This window comes from Lutjanus erythropterus, chromosome 3, assembly GCF_056507025.1.
Source record: "Lutjanus erythropterus isolate fLutEry1 chromosome 3, fLutEry1.hap2, whole genome shotgun sequence".
In the NCBI taxonomy this organism is placed as follows: domain Eukaryota; kingdom Metazoa; phylum Chordata; class Actinopteri; order Lutjaniformes; family Lutjanidae; genus Lutjanus; species Lutjanus erythropterus.
In genome coordinates this window covers 47568914-47594918 of record NC_139319.1, presented here as the reverse complement: position 1 = coordinate 47594918, position 26005 = coordinate 47568914, and the positions used below count along the sequence as shown (strand labels likewise).

At 39.7% G+C, this 26005-nt stretch overlaps 1 protein-coding gene and 1 long non-coding RNA gene across 2 annotated transcripts; one reads left to right on the top strand and one right to left on the bottom strand.

The window, feature by feature from the left end:
• Positions 1-1146: 1146 nt before the first annotated feature.
• Positions 1147-1533, bottom strand: LOC146330938 (histone H2B 1/2-like). Its single transcript, XM_084714391.1, has one exon. It carries the CDS (start codon positions 1513-1515, stop codon positions 1147-1149), a length of 369 nt encoding a protein of 122 aa, XP_084570517.1. The 5' UTR covers positions 1516-1533.
• Positions 1534-8006: 6473 nt separating this feature from the next.
• On the top strand, positions 8007-9477 carry LOC146330937 (uncharacterized). Its single transcript, XR_014769781.1, has 3 exons — positions 8007-8545; positions 8640-8787; positions 8994-9477. It is a non-coding gene; the product is annotated as an uncharacterized LOC146330937 (long non-coding RNA).
• The last annotated feature ends 16528 nt before the right edge of the window (positions 9478-26005 follow it).

Below are 26005 nucleotides of genomic sequence, written 5' to 3'. Positions count from 1 at the left end.
AGCTAGCCTGTTAGGAGTCGGCCTCTGGGCTCTTCACCTGTGCTAGCATACCCAGTCAGGGCTTAACAACTTATATTGCTAAATCCCAATTTATCTTGCTAACCCTGTATGTCATATTTGTAAAACAGCTATTTTTTATATATTTACTTTAAGTCAGCTTACCCGAAGACTAGTCCTGGCTGACGTGAAGTAGCCTCTCCGTCTCCAAAGCCTGCTCTCAGTTCCGTTGACAGTGGCACTGTGACGGCCGGCGTCCACTGACTTGATTGACGTTACTCGTGCTGAAGTAGGTTACTATCGTTGCTAGCAAGGAAAAACTCCACTGAACTCCGATGTACAGGATGACAGACGATTGTTTATTTTTCCACAGGCGAAATCCTATTATAGGAGTAAACTATATTTCTTTGATTAAAACTATAAACTTGCTCTTTTACCACGAAATAAAGCTTCAGCTACGGTAAGAAAACTGTATGCTCTCAGTGCAAAATTCACCGCCGTCTGCTTCTCTCAGTTCACTGCTGCTAAGCAACTCACAGCGCACCCAGTCTCCAGGTCCCTTAAAGGGCCAGTAGCCCAAAAAACAAACACAAGCTCTGAGCTAAATAAAAGAATTTCCTAGGCTGATCTACCTAAAATAAACATACGTAGTGTAAAACATCCAAGTTATCAATATAAACATTAATTAGAAACTGAGAAAATACAATAATGTTGAATACAGTTAAACTGAGTTTCAAAGTCAAAAGCAGACTATGGCTGTAGGCAAATAGCCTATAGAAATAGAATAAAATAATATCCCAAATAACATATAGGGTACTTTGGCTCCTATAGGCACCAATTGGATAACGTACAATGTATCAGTCCACAGCCAACCTATCGCCGACTTTGAAATAGCGCGCATAATCCCGCCCTCTGGCAAACCATATCCCTGCTATGGGCCGATGCTTCTCCGATGCATTTACAGACATCAGGAGGAAGAATGCCGACACACGATCTGAGGCCGACGTCGGCGAGACGTATGCGTGCTATCTGGGTTGTAATATATAGTATACTGCCACTGAGGGAATGATAATAGCAGTGCTGCTCTTAGTGGAAGCGTTGTGTGGTCCTGAAAAGGACCTTTGTGTTGTTGAACAGAGTGAAGCAGCTTTACTTGGAGCTGGTGTACTTGGTCACAGCCTTTGTTCCCTCAGACACGGCGTGCTTGGCCAGCTCTCCGGGCAGAAGCAGGCGCACGGCAGTCTGGATCTCCCTTGAGGTAATGGTAGAGCGCTTGTTGTAGTGAGTCAGACGGGAGGCCTCACCGGCGATGCGCTCAAAGATGTCGCTCACAAACGAATTCATGATGCCCATGGCTTTGGAGGAAATGCCGGTGTCAGGGTGGACCTGCTTCAGAACCTTGTACACGTAGATTGCGTAGCTCTCTTTCCTGGTCCTCTTCCTTCTCTTGCCACTCTTGGTGGCTTTTGAGACGGCTTTCTTTGAGCCTTTCTTCGGAGCTTTCGCTGGTTCAGGCATGATCGCTTCAGATGTGATCTCCTGTAACGAATAAAGTAATAGCGATCAGGACGCTCTTATATGTACGTGCAGGAGGTAAAGTGTTGCGTGTTGTTGCTCACACAGGATTGGCTGAGATGTACTCAGGACTGCGCATGTGCCATAACAAAGAGACCCCCTAGCTTTGTTGTTCCAAAGATGTTTCATAAGTTTAAACAGTTAAATACATACATAACAATACAATGCAAACATCAAGATGCAAACCACCAAAGCAAGGACACCTTTTGGAACTATTTTACCTCTTTTGTTGTTTTGAATGTTATACAAATGGTGAATAAATGGTAAATGGTAAATGAAAAAAAAAAAAAACGTAATTAATAATTAATAAAATCAATTATTTTAACATGTCGGTAACATCTTGGCATTTGGCTCCTAAATGACTGACTGTAGTATAGTTGTGTAAAACACCTCCAGTGTGTTACACATTTATATACAAGCCAGGCCAAGTGTCCAGGCAACACCAAGTCTTAATGGTGAGCAATACTCATATTTTTGTATTAATTGATGAATCTGATAAACACTGACTCGTCTTGAAATAATTATTTAGTATATCAAAATAATTCTTTTCTGTTTCAAAATAATAATGTTATGGACACAATCACAAATAGAAAACATGCGTGACTCCCGAATTTTCAAAACATCCACAAAAGTCATTTGAACTAATACTCATCATGTGCTTTTGGAATAATATCGGAAGCTACAGGGTCCTTAACTGTCAGTGCGTCATGAAGGAGAGCGATTCGTTTACGTGTGATGAAAGTACAGCAGATAATGCAGTCATTATTGATAACATGTAACGCCACAAAATAAATCATAATGAGCCCGAACATGTCATGTCCTTATTATTAACATTGTAGCGTACCAGTCGAAATGAGTTGTAGCCAGGACTGACGGTCTAGTATCTTTTAATAATTAAATTGCTTCATAGACCAACGTAAGAGCTGAACAGAAAGTAAGCACAAAACAAAAGCACATTAGCTTGCTTGCTCTTTTAACAATATAAAGTAATTAATTCATAGAATAAACTTAGAAATTTTAAACACTAATAAAAGTAATTAGCCTACCTTGTTGCCACTCTCGACTGGAGCTAATCTCATTTTAACAGCTCACTCTCGTTTTATTTTTATAACCTTTTCTTTCTGTGACGCACACAAAATGTTTGGTCACATTGTTTTGTGTTTAATTATTAATTTATTTGATTAAGATCATATTTTCATTCTTGTATATGTACTGTCTTATTTCGAGGAACAGTCAAAACACATTACTTGTGATAAATCTCAAAATATTAACTTCCAAAGAAGTGTAGTTTGATCTATGGACAGTAGGTGGCAGTGTAGCGCTATGGTTTCGCTTTTGGACTGTGTGTATGTGCGCCGCCTACGTCTTCTCAGAGCTGGACAAGACTCTGAATAAGGAAGCCAGGCGTCTGCCTGCCTCATTGTTTGTCCTGTTTTCTCAGACACAAAACACTTTATGAGCAACTTGGAGATTAATATTTACCTGTCTGCCATGGTTAAAACTTTTCTAATTTCAAGTTGTGGTTTTGCTAATGTGTGTTTTGAGTGATTGCTGAGTGCTAGCTTAACGTACGGTAGCATAACGGTACATTGCCTTGTGTTGTAAAGTGATTTTCTGGCTCCTGTACATCGTTTTATTTTCTCATTAAGAAGCAAATCCAACCGGGATGCTTCAAAGGGTCATTCCGTGTAAATGCTGTTCATTTTTCTGTGTTGATGAAAATTAGAAGTGTTTAAATATAATGTTAAGTGTTGAAACGTTCGTTAGCCTATTTTAGCTTATGTCGGCTGCGGTTGGGATTGTTTCATTTTGTTTTGTTTTAGCATTGCGCCATATGCACTGGTCCTGTCTTTATGTACATACACACAGTAAGTGTGAATTTAAGTTGTAAGTGTACAAAACAGTTAAAATGGTTGCGATACCAATTTGTAAATTCAGTAATGTTGACGCTGATATGAATGAGAAGGTATGAGCTGTTTGTCATTTTTGACAGTTGGACTGTAATTTTATTAAGACACCTTTCATAGGAGATATGTTAAAAAAAAAGGACAATTCCGTATTTTTATGTATTTAAATGGTAATTTTGTTTTTTTTATTTATTTTACCATTATACATGTTTTATACATTTTGTCATGTTGAAAACATGATTAAGAGCAAAACAGAGTGAATATATTTGAACACAAGAAAATACATAAGACAGTGACGCTGCATTTAAAAAAAATGTTTAATAAATGAGAGCTGGAGAAGACTCTGAATAAGGAAGCCACGCGTCTGCCTGCCTCATTGTTTGTCCTGTTTTCTCAGGCACACGCATACACCTGCCAGCAGGCTCTACCAACGGAGACCTGTAACATTTCCATACTTGTTTGTCTGTCCACTATTTACCGTCCTTTTAACTGTCGTAATGCTACGTGCATTCAGCGGCTCTTCAAAATAAAACTTCCCCTTTCACCGGAAGTGGCAACATGAGTACAACAATACACTTCAAAATAAGATTCCAACTATTTTAACTGATGAAATTAGGTCATTTACAAACATTGTTATTCTTTTCAGTCTTGACGGAGTCAGCAGTAGCTGTAGTTTGTCCTTTTAAATTTCCCCCATCATGGTACAGCAGATAATAGTCATTACTGATAACATGTTGAATAAAACGCCACAAAATAAAAATCATAATAACACTCGTCAAGTTTATTAATAATTACAGCTGTTGATTACAAACATGAATGTCAGTTGGGGACAAGTTTCGGTCTTGTTTAAAGGGGACATATAGTGCAAAATGTACTTTTTCAAGGTTTTCCAGTGAAAATATGTGTCCCCGGCCTGCCTACAGACTCCCCTAACATGAGAACAGTCCGCTCTCTCCCTCTCTTGCTTGCTCCACCTTTCAGTGAATGTAGGCCAAAACGCTCCGTTTAGGTTTGTGTCCGGCTATGACGTCATAGCCGGGCAAGCGCCTCCTCTGAGCCGGAGACACTCCCTGTGCTGCGTGTCTGTGCCGCCCACTGAAAACCTACGAGTCTGCTTCCCGCTCACCGTTATTTTCTCCGGTATAGCTGCACAGGCAAACCAAGATGTCGAAAGCACAACAAGTGCTCTGTTGTTGGCTGCAGGAACGAGCACAAATGTTTGCATTTACTCCCGTCATCTGACCCAGAGAAGACCCAGTGGATTATTTTTTTCATTTTATTTTTAAGTAAAATGTCCTCACAGCGCCGGTAAAGTGTTGCGTGTGTGTGTGTGCTAACCATTTTACTTCGGACTATTTCTTCATCGATGGTCAGTACAAAACAGGATTCACTTCCAAACTTAAGCTCAAGAATGGAGCAGTACCGACCGCCTGTGACACAACTGCAGACACGGGTGGCGGTAAGTTTTATCATGTTTATGCTGCTTTACTGTGTATTTAGCCGCTTGAGCCTGCTGTTAGTGTTACGGGTACCGGGCTGCAGCACCCATGAACAAAAATGCGTGTCCTGTAATACAGGGAACAATGGTGAGACCGGGAGACAGAACTGGACTCTGCTGGATCCTCTGTTGTTATTTTATTTACAATTGTCATTCAACACAAATTCATCTTAAACGGTCTGCATTTGTCCTTTTATCCAGAATTTACTACTGCTACACATATTTCGTCCTTTTTTTTGACATATTTTCATGTTCATAAGACACATAACATAAATCTCAAAATCTCAAAATAACATATTCCTTCATTCATTTGTCCAAATACTTTTGGCCATTTCTGCATCTTAAATGCACTAAATTACAGATACTATTAAGTATCGCCTTAATGAATGTAATTCATTTTGTGTTGTGTGTATTATTTGTTTTATTTGGGAAATGTTATGTTCATTTTGTGAAAAAGTAACCGGATTTTGCGTTAGAGTAGATAACTGCAGTGGCGGCTTTGTGACAGTGGGTGGCAGTGTGAGACCGTTGGTTGCACCGGTCTGTGGCTAGGACCGTTGCTCTGCTGGTTTCCCCTCATAACAACAGAGGATCCAGCAGAGTCCAGTCGTGTCTCCCGGTCTCACCATTGTTCCCTGTATTACAGGTTTGTAATGTGTTCAAACCTAACATAAAGTGCTGCAGTTTGTTAAAAAAATATCAATGTATAATGTTAAGTTCAGGTAGAACTGTTAAATGACCGTTTAAATTGTTTATTTTTATTTTGGCGAAAAGGCTGTTTGCCGCCAGTAGCTGTAATGGCGGCGGTCGTTTGTTTTGCTAGCTTGGGCCACACGTCTCCATTTTGTACATTGTTAGACGTAGTTTTAAGAGTGATTGTTATCTTATAGTTTGTGTAAATGTGTTTCATTTCATCATTGATACTGTTAAGCATAGGTCCAGGCGATACTTAATAGTATCTGTAATTTGTCCAAAAGTATTTGGACAAATGAATGAAGGAATATGTTATTTTGTGATTTTGAGATTTATGTTATGTGTTTTATGAACATGAAAATATGTCAAAAAAAAGGACGAAATATGTGTAGCAGTAGTAAATTCTGGATAAAAGGACAAATGCAGACAGTTTAAGATGAATTTGTGTTGAATGACAATTGTAAATAAAATAACAACAGAGGATCCAGCAGAGTCCAGTCGTGTCTCCCGGTCTCACCACTGTTCCCTGTATTACAGGACACACATTTAACTGTTCATGGGTGCCGCAGCCCGGTACCTGTAACAGTTTATTGGGGGCTCGTCCGGGATCAGTCCCACTACATGGCCGGAGGCTGATCCAGTGATATTAAAACCTTGGACCAGAGGTGACCCTTAGCCATCAGTGAGGGGGTGCAACCAGTGAGCGCCATCCAGTGAGAGGGGTATCCAGCTATCATCATTCTCGTCTACTGATGAAAAGAACATCGTCCACCTGTGCCAACTGCCTCTGATGAAGCCATGAACTACTGTGCGTGCTGCCTGTGATGGGAGAAGAGTAAGAACTGTGCTGTGTGAACCCACCACCCATCGAGGACAGAGACTGTACTGGAATCCTGAACTGAGTGACTCAGAGCAAGGAATAGGGAAGCAGCCATGGCAGACGGTGAGAGGAAAAGCTTGGTGTGGACCATCAAGAAGGACCTGCTCGCTCTCTCTGCGGATGAACTGTTCCAGATTGCCATGTCAGTGGGTCCAGTGCCAGGATTGGACCAGTCTCGTCTCAAGTCGGGGGATGAGGAGGGGTGTTTCGAGTACATCCGCAGCTTCATGTACAGTAAACCTTTACTTGAGTCTGAGGATTTAGGTATGGGACATTTATTAGAGTTGAAAGATGTTGTTGATATGGCCACCCAGAGTCAAGTTTCTGATCCACAAGTGCATATAACAGGTGATGTTGTGTCAAATGATTCATTTCCAAACCCTCAAGTTGATGATGTCAGTGTTAAAGTAAGTCATGCTAATGATGATGTAAATCCATTAGTGACTAGTGATGATAAGGGTACTGAAACTGACACTGCTAGTGCAACCCATAATACAGCCACTACAAATATGGTCACATTAGCATCGTGGCTAATATGTGTAGCATCTACTGTGTGCTCACACGCTGGAGTATAATATTGAGGGAGAGTCAAGATAATCTGAACGTTAAGCCTCATATGAAGCCAGTTAACTAAACAGAATAGTAAGTTGGATGCTGGTGACTGTTTTTCATGTCAGTTTTTGTGTGACTTCATGCTGCTGGGTTTGTGTTATCGGCTCTGTTGTTATGGACGCCTCCTCTCTCCTCTGCCTGCTGTGTAACTTAGATTAGCACCAAGCTGCTAACTGTCTCATACCTGAAATGTGTAGCGACCTGCTGCAAAATCAAGCTGAGAAACTTGTGTTCAGACTAAATCAGGCGTTGTGATTAGCGCAGGTATGCAGTTGTGTTTGTCTGTGCTTGGAACGTAAGAATCAAAATAATCAGAAGATAAGTTTAATTTCTCCGGTTCAACAGCTTTCTCGTCAACACCACCCCCTCCTCTATTCAGTTCTTCTCCACTGATGCACTAAAGGACAACAGCACGGTAACAGTAGTCTTACATTACATTACAAACAACACAGTGTGGGTGCAGGACATGCAGGAGGGGGAGAGGGACGCGTCCATAATGACAACTGTTTTGCTTTGATATCAATACAATTCATAAAATCATGTGACGACATGGGTTATCAGTTTTTACTCACAAAAATGTCATTGTAACAAAGACCAAGTCACACACATCAGCTGTTATTATACATGTATTAGGCCCATAGCAGTGTATGATTGCATATATCGTCTCAGTAGCATTTGAAAGACCATGGTGTTGTTACAGTTACAATGTAATATGATGACATAGTTGATTCTTAATACTTACTGGTTTTAAAATGCTGCACTGCAACATATCACATTTATCTTTCATTTGGGCTTTTGTAACTAAGAAGAAATATGTTTCTTATGAATTGTAGGAATTAAAAAAAATAAATAAACTGGAGAAGATCAATAAGAAGGACTGTGAGAAGACCCAGTGGTGGATGCGGAGCAGAAACCACATCTACTGGACTGCAGCCTCATCAGCCACCAGGCCAGAGACAGTGGTGAAATGGACCTCCATCCTGAACTATGTGCAGGACATCCAGAGACATGAAGACACCCTGTTCCCCCAGTGCACACAGACTGCACCAAAGAAGGGACAAGAATAAACTGACAGCAGGTGTGTTACTCATATAAGTAGTGATCAGAATTATTTTACTAAGATAATCATGCTGACTGATTCATTTAATTGGGTTTATAAATTCATCACACATACCATCATAAGTTATTTGTACTATATTGTAAACGTTTTTGTTCTGTTTTAGCAGCTCCTGTCTTGTACAAGCTGGAGAATGTGCTGACTAACAAGATGACTGTTGCAAAACTGAGCCCCACCACCAGACTTCATCTGTGGAGGTTTTCCACAGCGTCATCCTTTGTTTTGCACCAAAGAATCTTGTTTCCATTTCTTGGAATGCTGTGCAGGTAAATGAAATTGTGGTTAATTTGAACTTGTAAAAATATATACAGTTGTTCATTATTTACATCTTTGATTTTCTCTGTACTTCTGTACTTTCAGACTCTACCTGGCTGTTATGTATTACAAACTGCTGACAAACCACACATCACATCTGGTGGAGACCACTTCGACCTCTTCAAATTGCACTTCCCAAAGACCATGAGAGGAGCCTGCAGAACAAAACCAGTGGAGACTGAGCCCATGTTTTGTAAGTGTTACATTCTTTTATTTGTCACTAAAATTAAGTCATGTACATGTTGTATTTACTGTATCACTGTAACAGTTGTTGTAAAAGTTTTTTCTTAAAAAAAGAAATAAAATAGAAAACTAATAAATTATATAAATACACATAAACATAATGCACTGATTTTTTTTTTTTAAGTCTAAACAAAATCTTTGTGTAATATTGCACAGGATATGTGGCCGACTTAATGGACCTCATCTTTGAGAAAGTGTTTCTGGACCTGGTACCAGACAGGGATGAAGATCTAGAGGACCTGAGTCCACAGTATGAGGAGCCAGACAAAGGGAAGGTCATCGCCAGCTGTGTGTCCTGGTTCAACTAAGAGGAGGTCTGAATCCAACATAGAGGCCCTGGGCGTCAGGAAACATGGTGCCAATCCTAAGAACCAGACAGGCTTTGACGAGGAGTGATGAGGAAGCCCCAGCACCAGCTCACAACACTCTGATACCTGTAACAACTGAAACAAGTAGAAAAGATGTCCAGTTAACAGTTTAGCCTCACAAACATCAATCTTTGATGTGTCAAAGTTTGTTTTTTTTTTCATATGGATTCAGTGAATCTTTCAGTTTACTGTCATGGATGATAGGTACATCATTTGACATGTTATACGATGTGATATATGCAGTTCAATAAATTCTTCACAGTATGTGTAAAACTTGTCTCTTGTGAAGTCATGTTTAATATGAACAGTATCTGTTTATTTTGGGGTGTGTTTCTCCATTCATGGTGTTTTATGAACACTGTAATGTTATGCCAACTTAAGTAATGTAAAGCAAACTAAAAAATCTGACATGTTTATCTTCATAAATACAAGTAACAATATTGTGAACATCTTTTCTGTCAGTGTTGTGAAATAAACCCTGACAGGATGATGCAGGACCCTGACACAAAGCAGAGGGTCTTACTTCATCCTGAAGAGGTTTATTTTACAATACTGACCTGCTCACTGTACATTATCATGCTCAATATACAATGACTTATCAGAATCAGATATACTTTATTGATCCCAGGAGGGAAATTGGTAGTGTTACAGCTGCACCCATTCAAGAAAGACTAGAATATAAGTATATATATATTTCTACAAATATAAGCATATAGAAATTAAGATAAAAATATTCTGTAGAGATAAAGCTTTTAAGAAATAAAAAAAACCATTAGAAAACGTGCATTGTGCATTAAACTATATGCAACAGAAAAAAAAATAAACCTAAAAAGTGTAAGAATATGTAAACATAGCATTTGTATGTAAGTGATGAACAACAATATATACAGCAGTGGTGCACATACTAGTGTTAAACAACAGTATGCTGGAGATGGGGACAAGTGTTATAGGATACCTGTATTTAGGGCCGAACGATTTATCGTTTTCTGATCGAAATTGCGATTTCAGACAACGCGATCACGTGAAAGCTGCGGTTTTTTGCAGTGCTCCTGAGGGCTGTACGAAGCAAGCTCATCACAGCCAGGCTTTCTTTGCGTGATCTGGATCGACAAAGCCTAAAATCTCAATCAGAGATAACGGGTATCACGACGGTGGTTATCAACTCACTTTGTTAATCCAGGCTTTCGTCTTCAGACTCTGTGCGCGCTCACATAAAAGGGGCGTTTGTTGCGTCATTTCACTCTTCTTCCGCATGGAGTAAAGCGATCGCGAGCCACTTAAGTCAAAATGATCAAGTTGTTATAAATATGAGCTGTGGAAAACATACAAAATACATTACAGCAAAAAGCAACATTGTTGTTGCAAATAAAGCAGGAGAAGAAGAATGATGCCAGAAAATGACTGATGGACTAAATGTGGTTTTAATGCTGCCGTTTATTCTAACATGAAAACTGCACATTAAACAATAAAAACTCCATACAGCAGATTTAAACATGATAAAGACTGTCTGACACTGTCCTTTGATGACAGAGACGTGGACATCACTGAAGTTTTTGACCAAATCAACATAAAATGAGTGCAACTGATTTAAGATTGTCCGTGATAAATGATGATGAATTTTCTAATCAGTGATCTGAGCTGCAATATCACCAAAACAAAACAGATAACAGTAAAAAGTATTCAAAGTGTCTGTAGTTGCTTCATCATTATTTTACTGTGTGGATTATATACCATGTACATTTAAAGTGTTAATATTGTAGTGTAGTGTTGTTTATGGGGGCAGTGTTGTGCTATGTGGGAGGGGGCAGTCTGGCTTCATGGGTGGAGTGAGCTCACCTGTGGGTGATTAGTTTGCCTGGGACCCGCGGGAAGGAGAACTGACAAAAGGGAGAGGCTAGGGTTGTTTTAGTCTCTCTGGGGAGCGGAATTGTTTGGACGCTACGGGGCACGTCGCCCGTTAAAGTTTACTGGCCCGGCGCTCACTTTCCGGGGGGTGGGTTCGTTACTTAATAGTGTCGCCGGCGGTGAAGACAGGAAGGTATGGGAGCGTTTCCAGTGTTAGGAGGGGAGGCTGGTTGCCTCCTTTAGGTAGCTAGGCGGGGGAACTAGTTGAGAGTGAGCCGGCCGCTACCGCTTTCCAGCCACGGACAGCTTCCAGCCCGTCGCCGCTTGTTGTGAGAAGGCTCCGTCCCTCAGCTGCTTCGAGCCGACCGCACCGCTTCCCAGCCACGGACAGCTCTCGGCCCGCCGCCGTTTGCTGCAAGAAGGCTCAGTCCCTCAGCCGCTTCACCGGGGAATTGGATGGCGCCTCCAGCTCAGACCCCGGGGGGGGGGGGTCTCATCGGCTCCGCCAGTTGAGTTGTCTCTTTTTATCCTTTCAAGTTCTGTAGTCGTTTAAGGGTTAGGGGGGCTGTTTTAATAGTACTACAGTGGGGAACAGCGGCAGAGTAGGAAGACGGTAGGGGGGAAAAACTGGGGTGGATTATCTCTTGTGTGTACTGAGGGTGAATTGCCGTGTTGGCGTGAGTTTCCAGTGGGTTTGCAGTGTAGTCTGCCGTGATTGCTGTGCACAATCGAATCCTCCCTGAGAGAGGGTGTAGTTCAAATGCATGGTGTGATTTCCTGAGGTGAAGCCTCCAGTTGATCCAGCCCCAACGCCCAGTACTGGCCTGCTGTGTCCGCCTCCCCACTTGGACTGTCGTTTTAATTGTCAATCCTTTAATAAAGATGAATTAATGTTTTTCCAACACTAGTGGTGTGGTTGTCATTCCTTCAGCCTCTTACTTGGTCAAACAGGTCCACTACTTTTTGTTAAAAACCCAACTACAACAGATCTGATATTACAATATGATCTGGAGCAAACGGGATCTGCATCACCAAACGAAGGTTACCATCATGACAGCACGATGTATACCGTTTGTGCCGCTGTTTCATTTTTACATTATATGGATTCGTTCGGTGATATATGAACATACAGCTCAGCAGCTTTTCATTGTTAACCTCCTCCCTCAGTTTAAAAGCTATATCGCTCATAAACAACCTTGTTACGACAATAATTAGTTAAAGAACGGCGCTTTTTACAGACAATTTAATCATAAACTCTGAACATAACCTGCTCCGACCAGGTTATGGGTTTAGTATAAGTTACCATGGTGATCTAGCCAGGTTGAAAGAGAGCCACCTTCGTGACACTGAAAATCTTGGCTTTAGACTCAACATAGCTGGCTAACCCATTAATCTCGCTTCGTAGTTACACCCCTCGGGTGTTGTGTTGCGGGTGTACTCATGTTTTATCTACCACAGGGGCATCCAATAACCTATTTATGCAGAACACAAGGGAACCATTGCTTCAAGCTGACATTTTGGGTATTTTTGAAAACTTTGGGGTTATAAGTTAATAAGAGTTTGTAAAAATGGACCTCTCCATCAGGTCCAATTTAAGATTAAAACAACATGTTATGAACACAAATGCCAGTTTTATTAGGTGCACAGGCAATCAAATGCAACCCAACACAAACTGTATAACCTTTCATTGTGGAGCCTTTAATTTTTAATTTAGACAATAACTTCAAAAATTTATAGGCTTTATAAAGATAGGATTAAGGTGTTTGCAGGACAACAAATAATTTCAAAGACATCATCTACAGAGACAGAAATTAAAATGTTTCCTTGAGGTTCTTCTGTCTTTTCAGCCATGTCCAGCAGAACAGCCACTACAGCATAAAGATGTAGATTAGCACATTCAAAGACAAATAAAAGTTTACATGATAATGAAACTGAATGCTGAGCGTTTTTACACTCTCATTCTGAAAACATCACCACCTCCGCACGACCAGCCCCCTGTGCCTGACGGCTGCCAGCGTGAAGAGGACACTCTCCACCATCAACACCTGGAAAGCAGCGGGTCCAGACAACATCCCTGGCAAAGTGCTGAAAGACTGCGCAGAGGAACTGAAGGATGTCTTCACAGACATCTTCAACACCTCCCTGAGGCAAGCCATTGTCCCATCAGGCTTCAAGGCTGCCACCATCATACCTGTGCCGAAGAAATCATCCCCATCCTGCTTCAATGACTACCGTCCTGTGGCACTGACTTCCTTCGTCATGAAGTGCTTTGAATGACTAGTCATGTCACACATCAAATCCACCCTGCCCCCCACCCTGGACCCATATCAGTTCGCATACAGAGCAAAACGATCCACAGAGGATGCAATCTGCTCTGCTCTTCATCCAGCCCTGACTCACCTGGACAAGAAAGACTCATATGTGAGAATGCTGTTCATAGACTTCAGCTCAGCATTCAACACCATAATACCACAACTACTCATCTGTAAACTGGACAAACTGGGCCTCAGCACCTCCCTCTGCAACTGGCTGCTGGACTTCCTCAGCCAGAGGCCTCAAGTGGTGCGTGTTGGCAACAACGTCTTCAACAGCATCACCCTGAGCACAAGGGCCCCACAAGGCTGTGTGCTCAGTCCCCTGTTGTTCACCCTGCTGACACATGACTGCACACCAACTTACAGCTCCAACCACCTTGTGAAGTTTGCCAACGACACCACCCTGGTGGGGCTCATCACCAAGGGCAATGAGACCCACTACAGGAAAGAGGTCGAGCTCCTGACCAAGTGGTGCAAAGACAACAACCTCTTGCTGAACATCAGCAAGACCAAAGAGATTGTTGTCAACTTCCAGAGAGGCCACACACAACAGCCCCCACTGACCATCGACGGCGCTGCAGTGGAGAGGGTGAGCAGCACCAAGTTCCTGGGGGTGCACATTAGTGAGGACCTCTCCTGGACCACCAACACTGCATCACTGGCCAAGAAAGCACAGCCACGCCTCTACTTCCTGCGCAAACTCAAGAGGGCAAGTGCTCCACCACCCATCATGACCACATTCTACAGAGGAACCATCGAGAGCATCCTTTCCAGCTGCATCACTGTGTGGGGCGGGAGCTGCACTGACTACAACAGGAAAGCTCTACAACGCATTGTGAGAGCAGCAGAGAGGATAATTGGTGTATCACTCCCTCCCCTGCAAGACATATACACCACCCGCCTCACCCGCAAAGCCATTACAATAGTCAACGATGCAAGCCACCCTGCACACAATCTGTTCAGCCTCCTGCCCTCTGGAAAGAGGTACAGGAGCCTCCGATCCTGCACCAACAGACTCACCAACAGCTTCATCCACCAGGCCGTGAGACTGCTGAACTCTCTCCCCTCCCCACTCTCAGCCTCAGCTAGCAGGGCCACCAGACTTTCAGGAGTCTAAGTGAACACACTGGACTCCCCCCTCTGGACTGGAACTGAGACGGACTGAATGTGTAAAGACTTTGCACTCTTTGCACATGCAATTTGCACACAACTGCTGCTATTCTTACCATCTGTTATCTATTACCATTATTACTACTGCTGCTACATTTGCCATGGACTGTTTTTGCACTAAAAAACCCTTACATCTACTATCATTGATGACTACCTTGCACATGCAATTTTGCACACACCTGCTGCTATTTTTACCATTTAATATTCATTACTGCTGCTACAATTTGCCATGGACTGTCCTTGCACCAAAAAACCTTAATTCCTACCAACTTCAACCTGAGGAGCAACCTCACAACACAGTACTTCTCAAATGCACACTGTGAAACACCTTACTGTACTTAAGTCTTGCCTTGTCTGGTTACATCTTGTTATGTTAGAAGCACTAGCTATGGGATAAACCCTAAGCTACTTACAACTTATTTATTTTAATATTACACTAGTGTTAGGATATGTCTTGTTGTCTTGTTGTGCATCTGCACTTTACTGTTGTCTTTGTCTACGTTTGGGACAGCGAGAAACGTAATTCCGGTTCCTTTGTATGTCAAGCACATGTGAAGAAATTGACAATAAAATTGACTTTGACTTTGAAATCCATGAAGTTGGATTTGATGTATCATCTTTGGAGAGTTTGTGCTGTTGTCAACTTTTTGAAGCAATATAACAACACACTTTCAGGGACATTTGTTTTCTCTGTGATATATTTGCTGAGCAAGTTATACATGAAAATGATGAAAATACAAAATGAAAAGACTGAAAATGGGAACTTTTCTATTGTCCAAATTTGCTGTCTGGAATGTAAAACTTTTGTAGACCCGCTTTGATGTAGAAAAGGAATTAAATTAGTCTTAGAAAGGAAACAACCTGCCACATTTGCAGTTTGCGACAGACGTACCAGCAGCTTATAAGGTGTTGTGAAAGGCTGAAGCTAGTAGACACAGAGTGTCTCTAAAATATCATTAAAATCCACAGATTGCTTTGTATGTCTTCTGCACCACATCAGCTGCTACTATAATACATAGACACTGCTTCCTAAATTTGATGAAGTTTCTCCATATTCAACAGCTCACAAACTTGAAGGGAGTCTAGTCTATTTCCCTAGGCATCAAAAGATCTTGTAAAAAAATGTGTAAATGATGCAATCACTTGAAACTGTGTGTTCAGCCTCAGAAATATCTGCTGCTTATTTTGAGAGGTAGAACAGACACAGAGGAACCTAAATGCCAGTTACAGCAACAAGCCAGGACAAATTGAGAATATTTTTTGCACAAACAAAGCAATAACTTAGTATTTTACTTTGCTGAATTCACAAAAGGGGACAATTCATTATGAATTTGACATAGACAACATCTCACAAAGTTTATAAAGTTGCTCTTTCCTTAACAACTCACAAAACAGATTTCTTTAAGGGAGTCTGGTATATTCTCCTCAAGTGAAAATAATAAATTTGTGCTGCTTTTTCTCATTGTTAGAGAGTCAGAGTGTCCTTATTGTGTGTATGCCCTGAGGATGTTGCTCAGACCTCTGATTTAAAGGGATAGTTCACCCAAAAATGAAAATTCAATCATTATTTACTCACCCTCATGCCGATTGAAAGTTTATTTTGTTAGTCTGCAAAACACTGCTGGAGTTTTACAGGAAAACAAGTTTGCAGAATGTCCAAAACAATGTAAGTAGTGACAAGTTTTCAAAAGTAAAAAAAAAAAAACATAAAGCACCTGCATACACACACACTTCAGACATGACATGTACACATGAACGAAGATTCAGGCTAGAAAAATAACATAGCATAAATAAGATTTTTTTTTTATCAACTAGGCATGTCAGGGCTTAGATTACACCAGAGAAGCAGTATGGAGGTATTTTATAGTTTTATTCTCAAACGCAACCTAGTTTTCCTGTGAAACTTCAGCACTGTTTTGTGGTCTAAAAAACTAAACCTGGCCTTCAGTCAGTATGAGGGTGAGTAGATGATGGCTGATTTTTCATTTTTGGGTGAACCATACCTTTAAGGTCTGAGGGAAAATTTCTAATTGACATTTATTGAATAAAGATGTGTTTATTACAAATGTGTGTTTTGTGTTTTAATGTCATGCAAGGATTATAGCTAAAATAATTTTATATGGTTATATAATATACAATGTATGTAGTTTATAGTTTTATTTCAAAGTTCTCAGCTGCAGGCTGAGTAGTAAGATGCAATCTTGTTTTCACTGTCCATTTTGTCCAGGTTTTAGGTGCCATTCACAACACATAAGCTATAAAACAGCTTCTAGCCAGGCAAAGAATATGCTTTTTACACATTCAAACAGCCTCCTCTTTCTTTGCATTTTCAAATTACTTTATAGAGAAAGTGACGTGATTTGTTTTTTTTCTCAGTCACTTCCTGTTTTATTTTGGCATGTTTTCCTTTGTGTGTCCTTGTTGGTTTTACTTCATGTCTTTGTCTGTTTTCCTGTTTTGTGAACAGTAAATAGGCAGGTGTATTGGACTTAGATTCCAAGTATGTCTTAAATGAAGTTTACAGTTTATAAGAGAGTTGGTCGTTTATTCCATTAGCAGTATCATTCATGAGTTGAAATCATTTTATGATCTTTTGTCAGATTTCTTTTTAGAATGTCTGCATCAGAGGTTCTCAAGATAGAAAATATGAGGGGTTGCAGTTACTAATTACAAATGCTCAAATTACTGTAATTTATTAGAAAGATATCAGAGAGGTATTAAAAACATTTGCACCATATCAACACAGAATACCCATAACATACATACACACATCAAGACAGCAGGTTTAACACTTGGAAGGGGAGGCAGAGACAAGGTGTTTGCAGTCTGCAAGCTCATCACCAGATGTATTGCATTTTGGAGTGAAGCAATATTCAGAAGGGACTAATGTACTACAAGTGTGGGCTCACACAGTCAGTACAGAAACCAATAACCGAGGCAGACACTGCATTCAACACCTCATTTCTTGGAACCAGAGGTCTGCTCTGAAGTCTGTACATTTAGGCCCATGCATGCATTTAATATTATCTATAGATAAGGACACTGCACATTGTCATAAATAAGTGATGAGGTTGTAAGGTGCTGAAGTTAAAAGAAAAGTATATTACTCATAGATGCAAGATTAGTAAGAGAAAGTTTCTAACAAGGTCATTTACATTATGTGTTATTTCTTGCATGTTTTTATCTTTGCAGACTGGCTGGTAGTTATGGTAACGTCTGACTTGACTGGTGCCATATCTTCCTAATAACTCTCAATATACTGTAAAACACTTTCTAAAGTTGCAGGACAGTTATATATTAAGACAGAAAAAAAGTAACACAAGAGAGTCTTACTCTGGTGGACTGAGGTTGATCAGACAGAGAGCAGAGTCACAGTGACACGTTTGACTCAGAACTGCCACCACTTCTGCCCCTCTTGTCTTTGCAGCACCTTTACAGCTGACAGGGATATGAAGGAAAGATGACAGAAGGAGGGATATAAAGACAAATGTTATTTGTGACACAATTCCCTTCACAACTAACACACAATGACACTTGTATGAAAGTTCTAGCACTTGCTTCAAAGCAGGGCCAGAGTAGGACTCATTTTCAGCCCAGGAATTTCATACCCACTTTAGTTCATAATCTCTTATACTGGAGACACATGGTTTATAGGTAACATTATACGTTATATTTTGTTTTGGACTCTTGGCACTGTAGCCTACGCAAGCATACTTATCTCACTGATGCCATCATCTTGCAGCGCTTGTTCTGTACTTTCACTCTCAAGCTCCTTTTTTATCAAACAAGTTGCTAAGTTTGGCACATCTGGCCATTTTTATTCTGGCATTATCAGCCCCCTTTTTCTCTTTCTTTTCTCTGTCCTGTCTTTTTGATTTCTCACTTTCATCGTCTGTCAAATATCCTCACTGCAATGTGGTGAGTCAAATACAATTATGTCACTGATCAGGTGACCAATCATAACCTGTGAGTGTAACCTGGATGATTTATTCATAAAATGACTGTGTTTACCGACCCTGATTTTGGCTCTAGCGGCCCAACAACTGGCCAAACCAGCCCTTTTCTATTCTTCTGTTTTCTTTTCTTTATTATATTATTAACCTCACCAGCCCTTTTCCGTGCAGAGACACATACAATATCTTTTAGCTGGTCATAAACAAAAAAAATACACTGGATATATCCTGTTACAGAGAAAACTGCATTCAATCGCATTAGCTATTTTTTGCTTGTGAAAAGAAGAAAAAAATGGTGTGCTGAGTGTGTGTTGTTTGAGCTTTTGGTAGGACAAGGTGTTTGTTGGTGGGAACAAAAATGAAAAAAAGGAGCCAGCTTATCCAGCAAGTAGCGGAGTGGTCTGTCTGGCTTGTCGAAAGGCACTCTTGTACATGGAGGAAAGGATGCTAAAGAGAGGAAGAAATGCTAATGTGTTTCAGCTCAGAGGCCTTCTTTTAGGCGTGTGTAAGGTTGTAAGGAGGTGTGCTGTAGTAAAGTGGATGCTTCTGGGTGTTCTGTCATGTGACCCCACATGTCACGTGATCTAAGAGTGAAGTATTTGTTTTTAAGTAAAGATGCAGAGAAAAAAGAAAACTACAGTAGTGAAAAGATTTTTTTTTTTCAAAAATGGTTTAAAATTGATTACTTTGTTGAGGCTGGGGAAAATCATAGCATCATATTTAAAGATCCAAAAAGTCTGTTGGAGCTCCTGGAGGTTATACCCCCTCTTGTGTTGATTTTGACATGTTCAATTGACCCTTCACTAAGCCCTGCCCTAGTTACTTTTGCTAAGCCTACCAAACTTTCCATTCTCACACTGCATCTATGCAGTTTACAGTGATAACAGTGGCAGATATAACAGAAACTGGAGGTAATTGTTGAAACATGAGGTCTTTGAATCCTTAAAGACGTAAACAAAAGCAGCTTCTCATTTCAAGTTGTTGATGGTGGATTTTGTTGGCTAAAATAATGACTCACAAGCAGATTTAATAAGTGTAGCTGGCTGATGTGAGCTACTACTAACTCCCTTACTTGGCTGAGAAGTCTTTTTTAATGTTAACATCTGACACGTTTTAAAACCCTGAACCCTGTGAAAGTGTAAATGTAAAGTTACCTGACAGGTGCACACATGGTAGAACATTAATGCTAACAGATTGAGGCTAAAGCTAGCTCACATCTCAGCAAACACTGGTCGGATGGTGAAATAAGGCAGATATATCTACATAATCAATGATAGAAATACACTCCTGCCTCCTCAAACCCCTGCACATGCAGTGGTATCTCACAAGTCTGGATGGAGGAAAAGTTACTGTAGCTAGCAAGCTAATTTCAATTAGCTGGACATGCTAATGTTTGCAGCTTGTGTTAGAGCAGATAAAAACAGAGTTTAATCCATTCATCACACGTGTGTTCTTGTGTTTCACGTTTTTGAGAGACTACAGAAAAGATGTCACCGTCCAGACTCATGACACACTGGGGGGTCATTTCCTTCTGCTCTTAGGAAGGTTTCATTGCTGGTGTGACATTTGTTGAAATGTCTCGCTACGGGGTAATATTGTTTGTGTTGATGGCGTGTTCACTGATCTGATACTTCAGGCCACGTTTTGTGCAGCTCACATCCACAGGGGCACATAAGGCAGTTGACAACATTGGTGGTGCTGCAGTTAATAAAATCCTTGTGTGGATAGGTGTAGTTAGTTTTTAGATATGAGAACGTTTGTGAGTGTATGATGTTGTCACAGTGGTTGCAGTTGCCACATTTGTAGCTGCCCACAGTTTGTTTTTTTTTAGCCATGATTCTTTGTTAGTTTTCACCCTTCCCACTTAAAGACTACATATATGGCCATGTGGTTTTTTACGCCTCAGAAGAATGTGACTCAGATCAGGACTTCACTGCACAGTCCCACTTCATGACTGACAAATTCAGAGAATGCCACTATAAACCTCACCTCATCTCACAGGCCCATTAGAAGGCCGCAATACAAGACACAGCTGGTTGCTTATATGGCACAAAAAGCAAATTATCAGATCAAGCTGGAATATAATCACTTGTGACCTGAACCTCAGAGAACTTTATCCAGATCTCCACATTTTCTCTTATAAAAACGCACCTTCCATCAGAGACGGACTACTATATAGCTACTTACCAGCTGACAACAAAGAATCATGGCTAATCATGGCTCACACACAAGGATTTTATTAACTGCAGCACCACCTATGTTGTCTGCCACCTCAAGTGCCCCTGTGGATGTTTTAATGTGGGCTGCACAAAACTCAGACTGAAGGATTGCATCAGTGAACACAAACAAACCAAACAATGGGTTACCCCATATTGAGACATTTCAACAAATGCCTTCAGTCAATCTTCAGTCTTCATTTTAAGTTCATGTTTATGACTTTGCTAACATGGAAATTACAGAACATTTAATTGAAAAAAGGAAAATGGAAATTAGAGAACACAGACTGCTGTGAAACAAATAGAGTACAAGTGGAAGAAATGTGCTTTGAAAATTTAAATCCACCGATTAAAGATCAAGATCAAAACACCTCCATAAAACTTTGTCCTGGTATCAGGTTTTGTTAAAGTTGTGGAGAAGGAAAGTGAAGAAAAGGCAGGACAGAGTCATTCTGGGTGTCAAGTTTTAATGCAATATCTTTTCTCCTCAGTGGGGGCCGCCCCATCTCCTGGTTCAACCGAGCATTTTACCAACCTGAGGTGAGTTCACTTTCACTTAAACCTGTTCAAAATGGAAATTAATTTTATTTTATTAATTTATTGTACAGGAACAAGACATTTATTCTCAGTCACAGATCTGTTAGGGTTAGGGTTCACCTCCTCCCTTCCATGAAACACACAGCAAGACTGCAAATCCTCTAATGCAAAATATGTTTTTGGTTTTTCATAGTTTTGTGCAAAGTCTTTCTTCTGCAACCGGTCATGTTTCTCTTACCTTAATAATTCTAAAACTACACTTTACAAAGGTTTCAAATGTTTTTTTAGTGTCTTTAATTACATTCATGAGATTTCAGTCCTTTATTGAGGCATTCAGGGAAAAAGAATGCAATAATGTGTATATTGAAGTAACTGCTCCAGTGCAAAACATCTATGTACTCCTGTCAAGATCACACTCAAGGGTATTGTAGTGCTGCATTGTGTCAGTGGATTCAGATTGACTATGAAATTGTACAATTTATAGTTATCATTATATGATTTCTTTTTTTTTCTTTAGTTTATAACATGTGGAATTCATTAAAATATCAGTGCTGATGAATTTTATGACACTGGAAATGCAAATTTTACTTTAAATAATACAGTTCTTCCAAATAATGTTTCTCCTGTGTGAATAAACTACACAGGGCAGAAAACTACTTTGTGACATTTGAGATTTTCATTCTATTTTTGTGGCACAACAGAAGATTTTTTTGTGCATTTATTGCATCTGTGTGTTCAGTGTGTACACCTGATGTGTCACTGGTAGGTAACAGTGACCTCTAGTGAAGTAACTGTGTAATAACATGGTCATTGATTGTCAAGGATGGACTTTTGAGTCACATGAACTTTTTCACCTTTGTGAAGGGCAACGGTGCAAAATCCTTCAAATCAATAAATGTAAATGAGTAACTTTGAGAAGCTTTAGGACAGAATATGTGACAAAATTGTTGGCTGGTTCTTGTTGTTTTAACCTTTGAAAAGTGTCACTGGTTTAGCAGTTTAAAGGGACAGTTCAGATTATTCAATCAATCAGGAGGAATATCTTTATGCCTCATTCATTCACAACCCTCTCTCTTATTTTCCTTCCTGCTTATTCTCAATCAGCTGTCTAACTTTTCAGTTAACAACCAGATGTAGCCACAGCCAATCACTGCTGTCAAATTTTAAAGTCTGTCCTCCTCTCTGCTGCTGTCATTTCAGAGCGACCCTCCCCCACCCCAACCCCTCGGCCCAGGTTGAGCTCATGTTAAGTCCTCTCCTCACCACATCCTCATTTGCAGCCATACATTCAAAACCAACAAACAAACTATTAGGCTCCAGCAGGTGCTTTCCTACTGTAATCGTGGCGTCATTTCCGCCTTATACATGATGACATCACAATGAGGTCTAATCACCAAAGACTTTCCACATTTCTCATCCTGATTATGAAACATGTCAATTACATATATTTTGTACATTCAGAGTGAAGTAAATATCAATTTAAGTGTATGATATATGTAGACTTTTTTTTGCTTTCAGACAGCCTCTTCCAATGGGAAAGTCATTATACAAGCTCGCTCAAAACCAACCAAACCCCACAGGCAAAATCAGTCATTTTACCTTGCAGAACATGTGAGTTGCTGGTCTGTCGTTGCCACGATCACTTAGTTTGTTTGTGTTGTTGTGTGACTTGTGTGTTTTAAAAGTTTAGTTGAATTCACTGAAGTCACGCAATGAGACAAACAAATTGAGGTAGCAGTAGACAGCCCTTTCTGTGTTCTGCGATGCAAAATTACTGATTTCTTCTATGGAGTTTGGTTGGTTTGCAGGGAGGAATATTTAGCATGACTAATGACAGTTTCAGATCAGAAAAGGCTGTCTGACAACAAAGTAAAGCAGTGAAAATATCATAAATAAAACTAGATTTTGCTACTGACCCTGTCCTCAGCAGTACAATGCTTAGTTTTGGATAAGTACTTCATACCATACCACTTCAAATAATCCAAACTGTCCCTTCAAGCTTAAGCAACAAAAACACCAGAGTGGAACATCTGGTGAAAAAACACCAGCTAGACATGACTATAATTTTTACAATGTCCCAATTACTGTGTATTATAAAGCTGAGCATGTTGTCACATTTCACAAAAACTTCTCCATCTGCAGCTACAACTTGCATCTTTATTTTGCTAATTTTTGGAGAACATAGAGGAAATTCACCAGACTGAACTCCCATCACTGGAGCCAAAAACCTGGCTTGGGAATTTGTTTGAGTGACACCGTCAGCACTGTCAAAGTCCCACTGTGTCAGAACTGCTGCTCATTAGTCGACTGTAAAAGAAGATGGTGTTCCAGGCTTGTGGAGCTGTAGATGTGAAACACCATATTTCTAAAAAACAAAATAAATAACCTTCTCCTCTTAACAACATGCTGCTGGGTAATTAAGAGTTTCAAAAACTAATCTGCAGCGAGCAGAAACTGTTTTACAGCCACGATTATTCTTTATTTTTTTTAAAAAGAACATAAAGACTGTTTCTACTACAGGTCATTAAATTGAATTCAGGCTTATTTGATGTAATTTTGTGAAATTTAAAAAACAACATTCATCTGAGACAATGAATCCATATTACCACATAATTCTGTCACTGAGGATACCAAACCACATTAATTTAATATGTTTTATTTTATTTCACTGTTGACAGAGAATTGATTTGAGGGAATATACTCAGCATGTGTCACTGTCTCATCTGATGAATGTGTACAAGGCCTACGGCAAATGTTATATTTCCAGTTTTCTACATAATACAAATCCAACCATCCACAAAGGATCAAAATGTGTCTATAACACTCCACACAACTATGTCACAACTTTAAGCAACTGATGGAATGATAAGTTCAAAATTGTTTTGCATTATTAGAAGTCCAAGTGGTGTCGCTCACTGCTGACCCCTATTTTTTTGTTCTTATTAGTCTCTATTTTTCATTCTTCCTTCCTTCTTATGTAATGAAAAAGTTTGTTTTCTGTTTATCTTGAAAACAGTTTGGCGTAGACTAAAAATTCTTTCACCATTTTAACGGTTCAATTTATCTACATCTTTAGTGTTTAGTTTTAGTCCTCTGCTTTAAAAATGTTAATTTTTAAATTTATGATCTCGGGTCGTGACTCAGTCAAAGTCAAAATTTGGTAATGTTAGATTAAAGTGGGTGTTACTTATTACAACAAATCTAAATTTCTAGACATTTCACAATTCAAACAATTCAAAAATCAGCCCATACTTCCTACAGAGCTGAAATTTCTTCAGCACATCCAGTGAATTGTGACAAAAGTTTGCCTCACTGCAACTTGTGGTCAATTCAGAAATCTATCACTCTGTATTTTTCAAAATATGAAAAATGAATTAACATCTGTGTCATCACAAGTTTCCTTTAAATGCGACCAGAACAGACATTCTGTAGATGGTACATGTCAAGTATTTCAAAGTGTGTCCAGATTGGTGGAATGGCGAGACAGCAGTGATATTTAATATCTTGCTGTTGTATTGTAATTTTTGATCACATTTCACTTTTTGACAATACACTCAAGAAAAGCAGGTTGATGTGTTTTTTTCCTTTGTTTTTTTTTTTTTTTTTTTTAGAATTGTTCCCCAAACTGTTAAATTTCTGTGAAGCTTTGTGACATCCGTCTGTCTGATTTTCTCTTGTGAGCTTCTTTCTGTCTCAGCAGCCAGTGGGCGGAGTGAGAGGAAAAGGAAAGTCAGGAAAGTGTCTGTACCTGGTTCATTTAGGCCTCAGCCTGTTTAGGTGAATTCCATGTGAAACTCTTTCTCTTCTCTAAAGGCTATAAGAGACCAATATAACTCATGATTTTACAAAATTACTATGATGCACTGATCACCAGCAGAGTATTTTATCATGCTTAAATGTTAGAGATCATTAAATTATGCAGACATGCGCTTTAACCAGTGGACAATGTGGTATAGTAACAGGTGAGTGTGTTAATTCCCCCAGGAATGTATAATGGTGCTTACTGACCTCAAGGAAATGCTGTCAAGTTTTAGTAATTATCTAAAAAAAAACAAAAAAAAAACAGCTTTGCATAGAACATGCTTGCAGGTCTTGTTTAGATTAAATGTATTCTAATGAATGGTACTGAATGTATATTCTCCATGGAGATTTTTAAATCACCTTCCATCATCTCTTTTGAAATACGGCTCTCTATCTAGTCTACAGTATTTTCATTTTGCTTTATTTTCTCAACATGCAGCAAAGTAGTCAAACCAACCAACAATCTCAATTACACTGAGTCACTTCCTTTCTTTGTAAATGAAGGCCCCACATCTCAAACCACGTGACAGGTGGTTTGAGATATGGGAAGTGGTTTAAAATGCAGTCTGAGTTTTTTTTTTTCTTCTTCTTTTTTTTCTTGACCTGATCTGTGAGAGACTGTGAAAATGACAATTGTTTTTTTTTGTGTTTACCTGCTGATCAATAGTTGACCCTGGTGGAAATGTAGATGACTTTTCAACCAGATTTGTGATCTGGTCAACAGAGACACACACTGCATGTATGTATGTATGTATGTATGTATGTATGTAGGTGTGAACATATCATATATGCGTATATTTGTATGTGTGTTTTCAAAATAAAGGGAGGAGCCTGAGCTTTTGAAATGATGAGAGAATGGGAAGTTAGAAATACTTTAGAGACTGTGTTTGTATTGAGCTGATACTCCCTGTACTTGTTTGTTTTTTTTTTGTTTTTTTTTTATCTTTGCTCGTTATTTTCATT

Excerpts from the sequence above, each read along its gene's own strand:
- LOC146330938 (XM_084714391.1), bottom strand. The coding sequence starts at position 1,515 with ATGCCTGAACCAGCGAAAGCTCCGAAGAAAGGCTCAAAGAAAGCCGTC.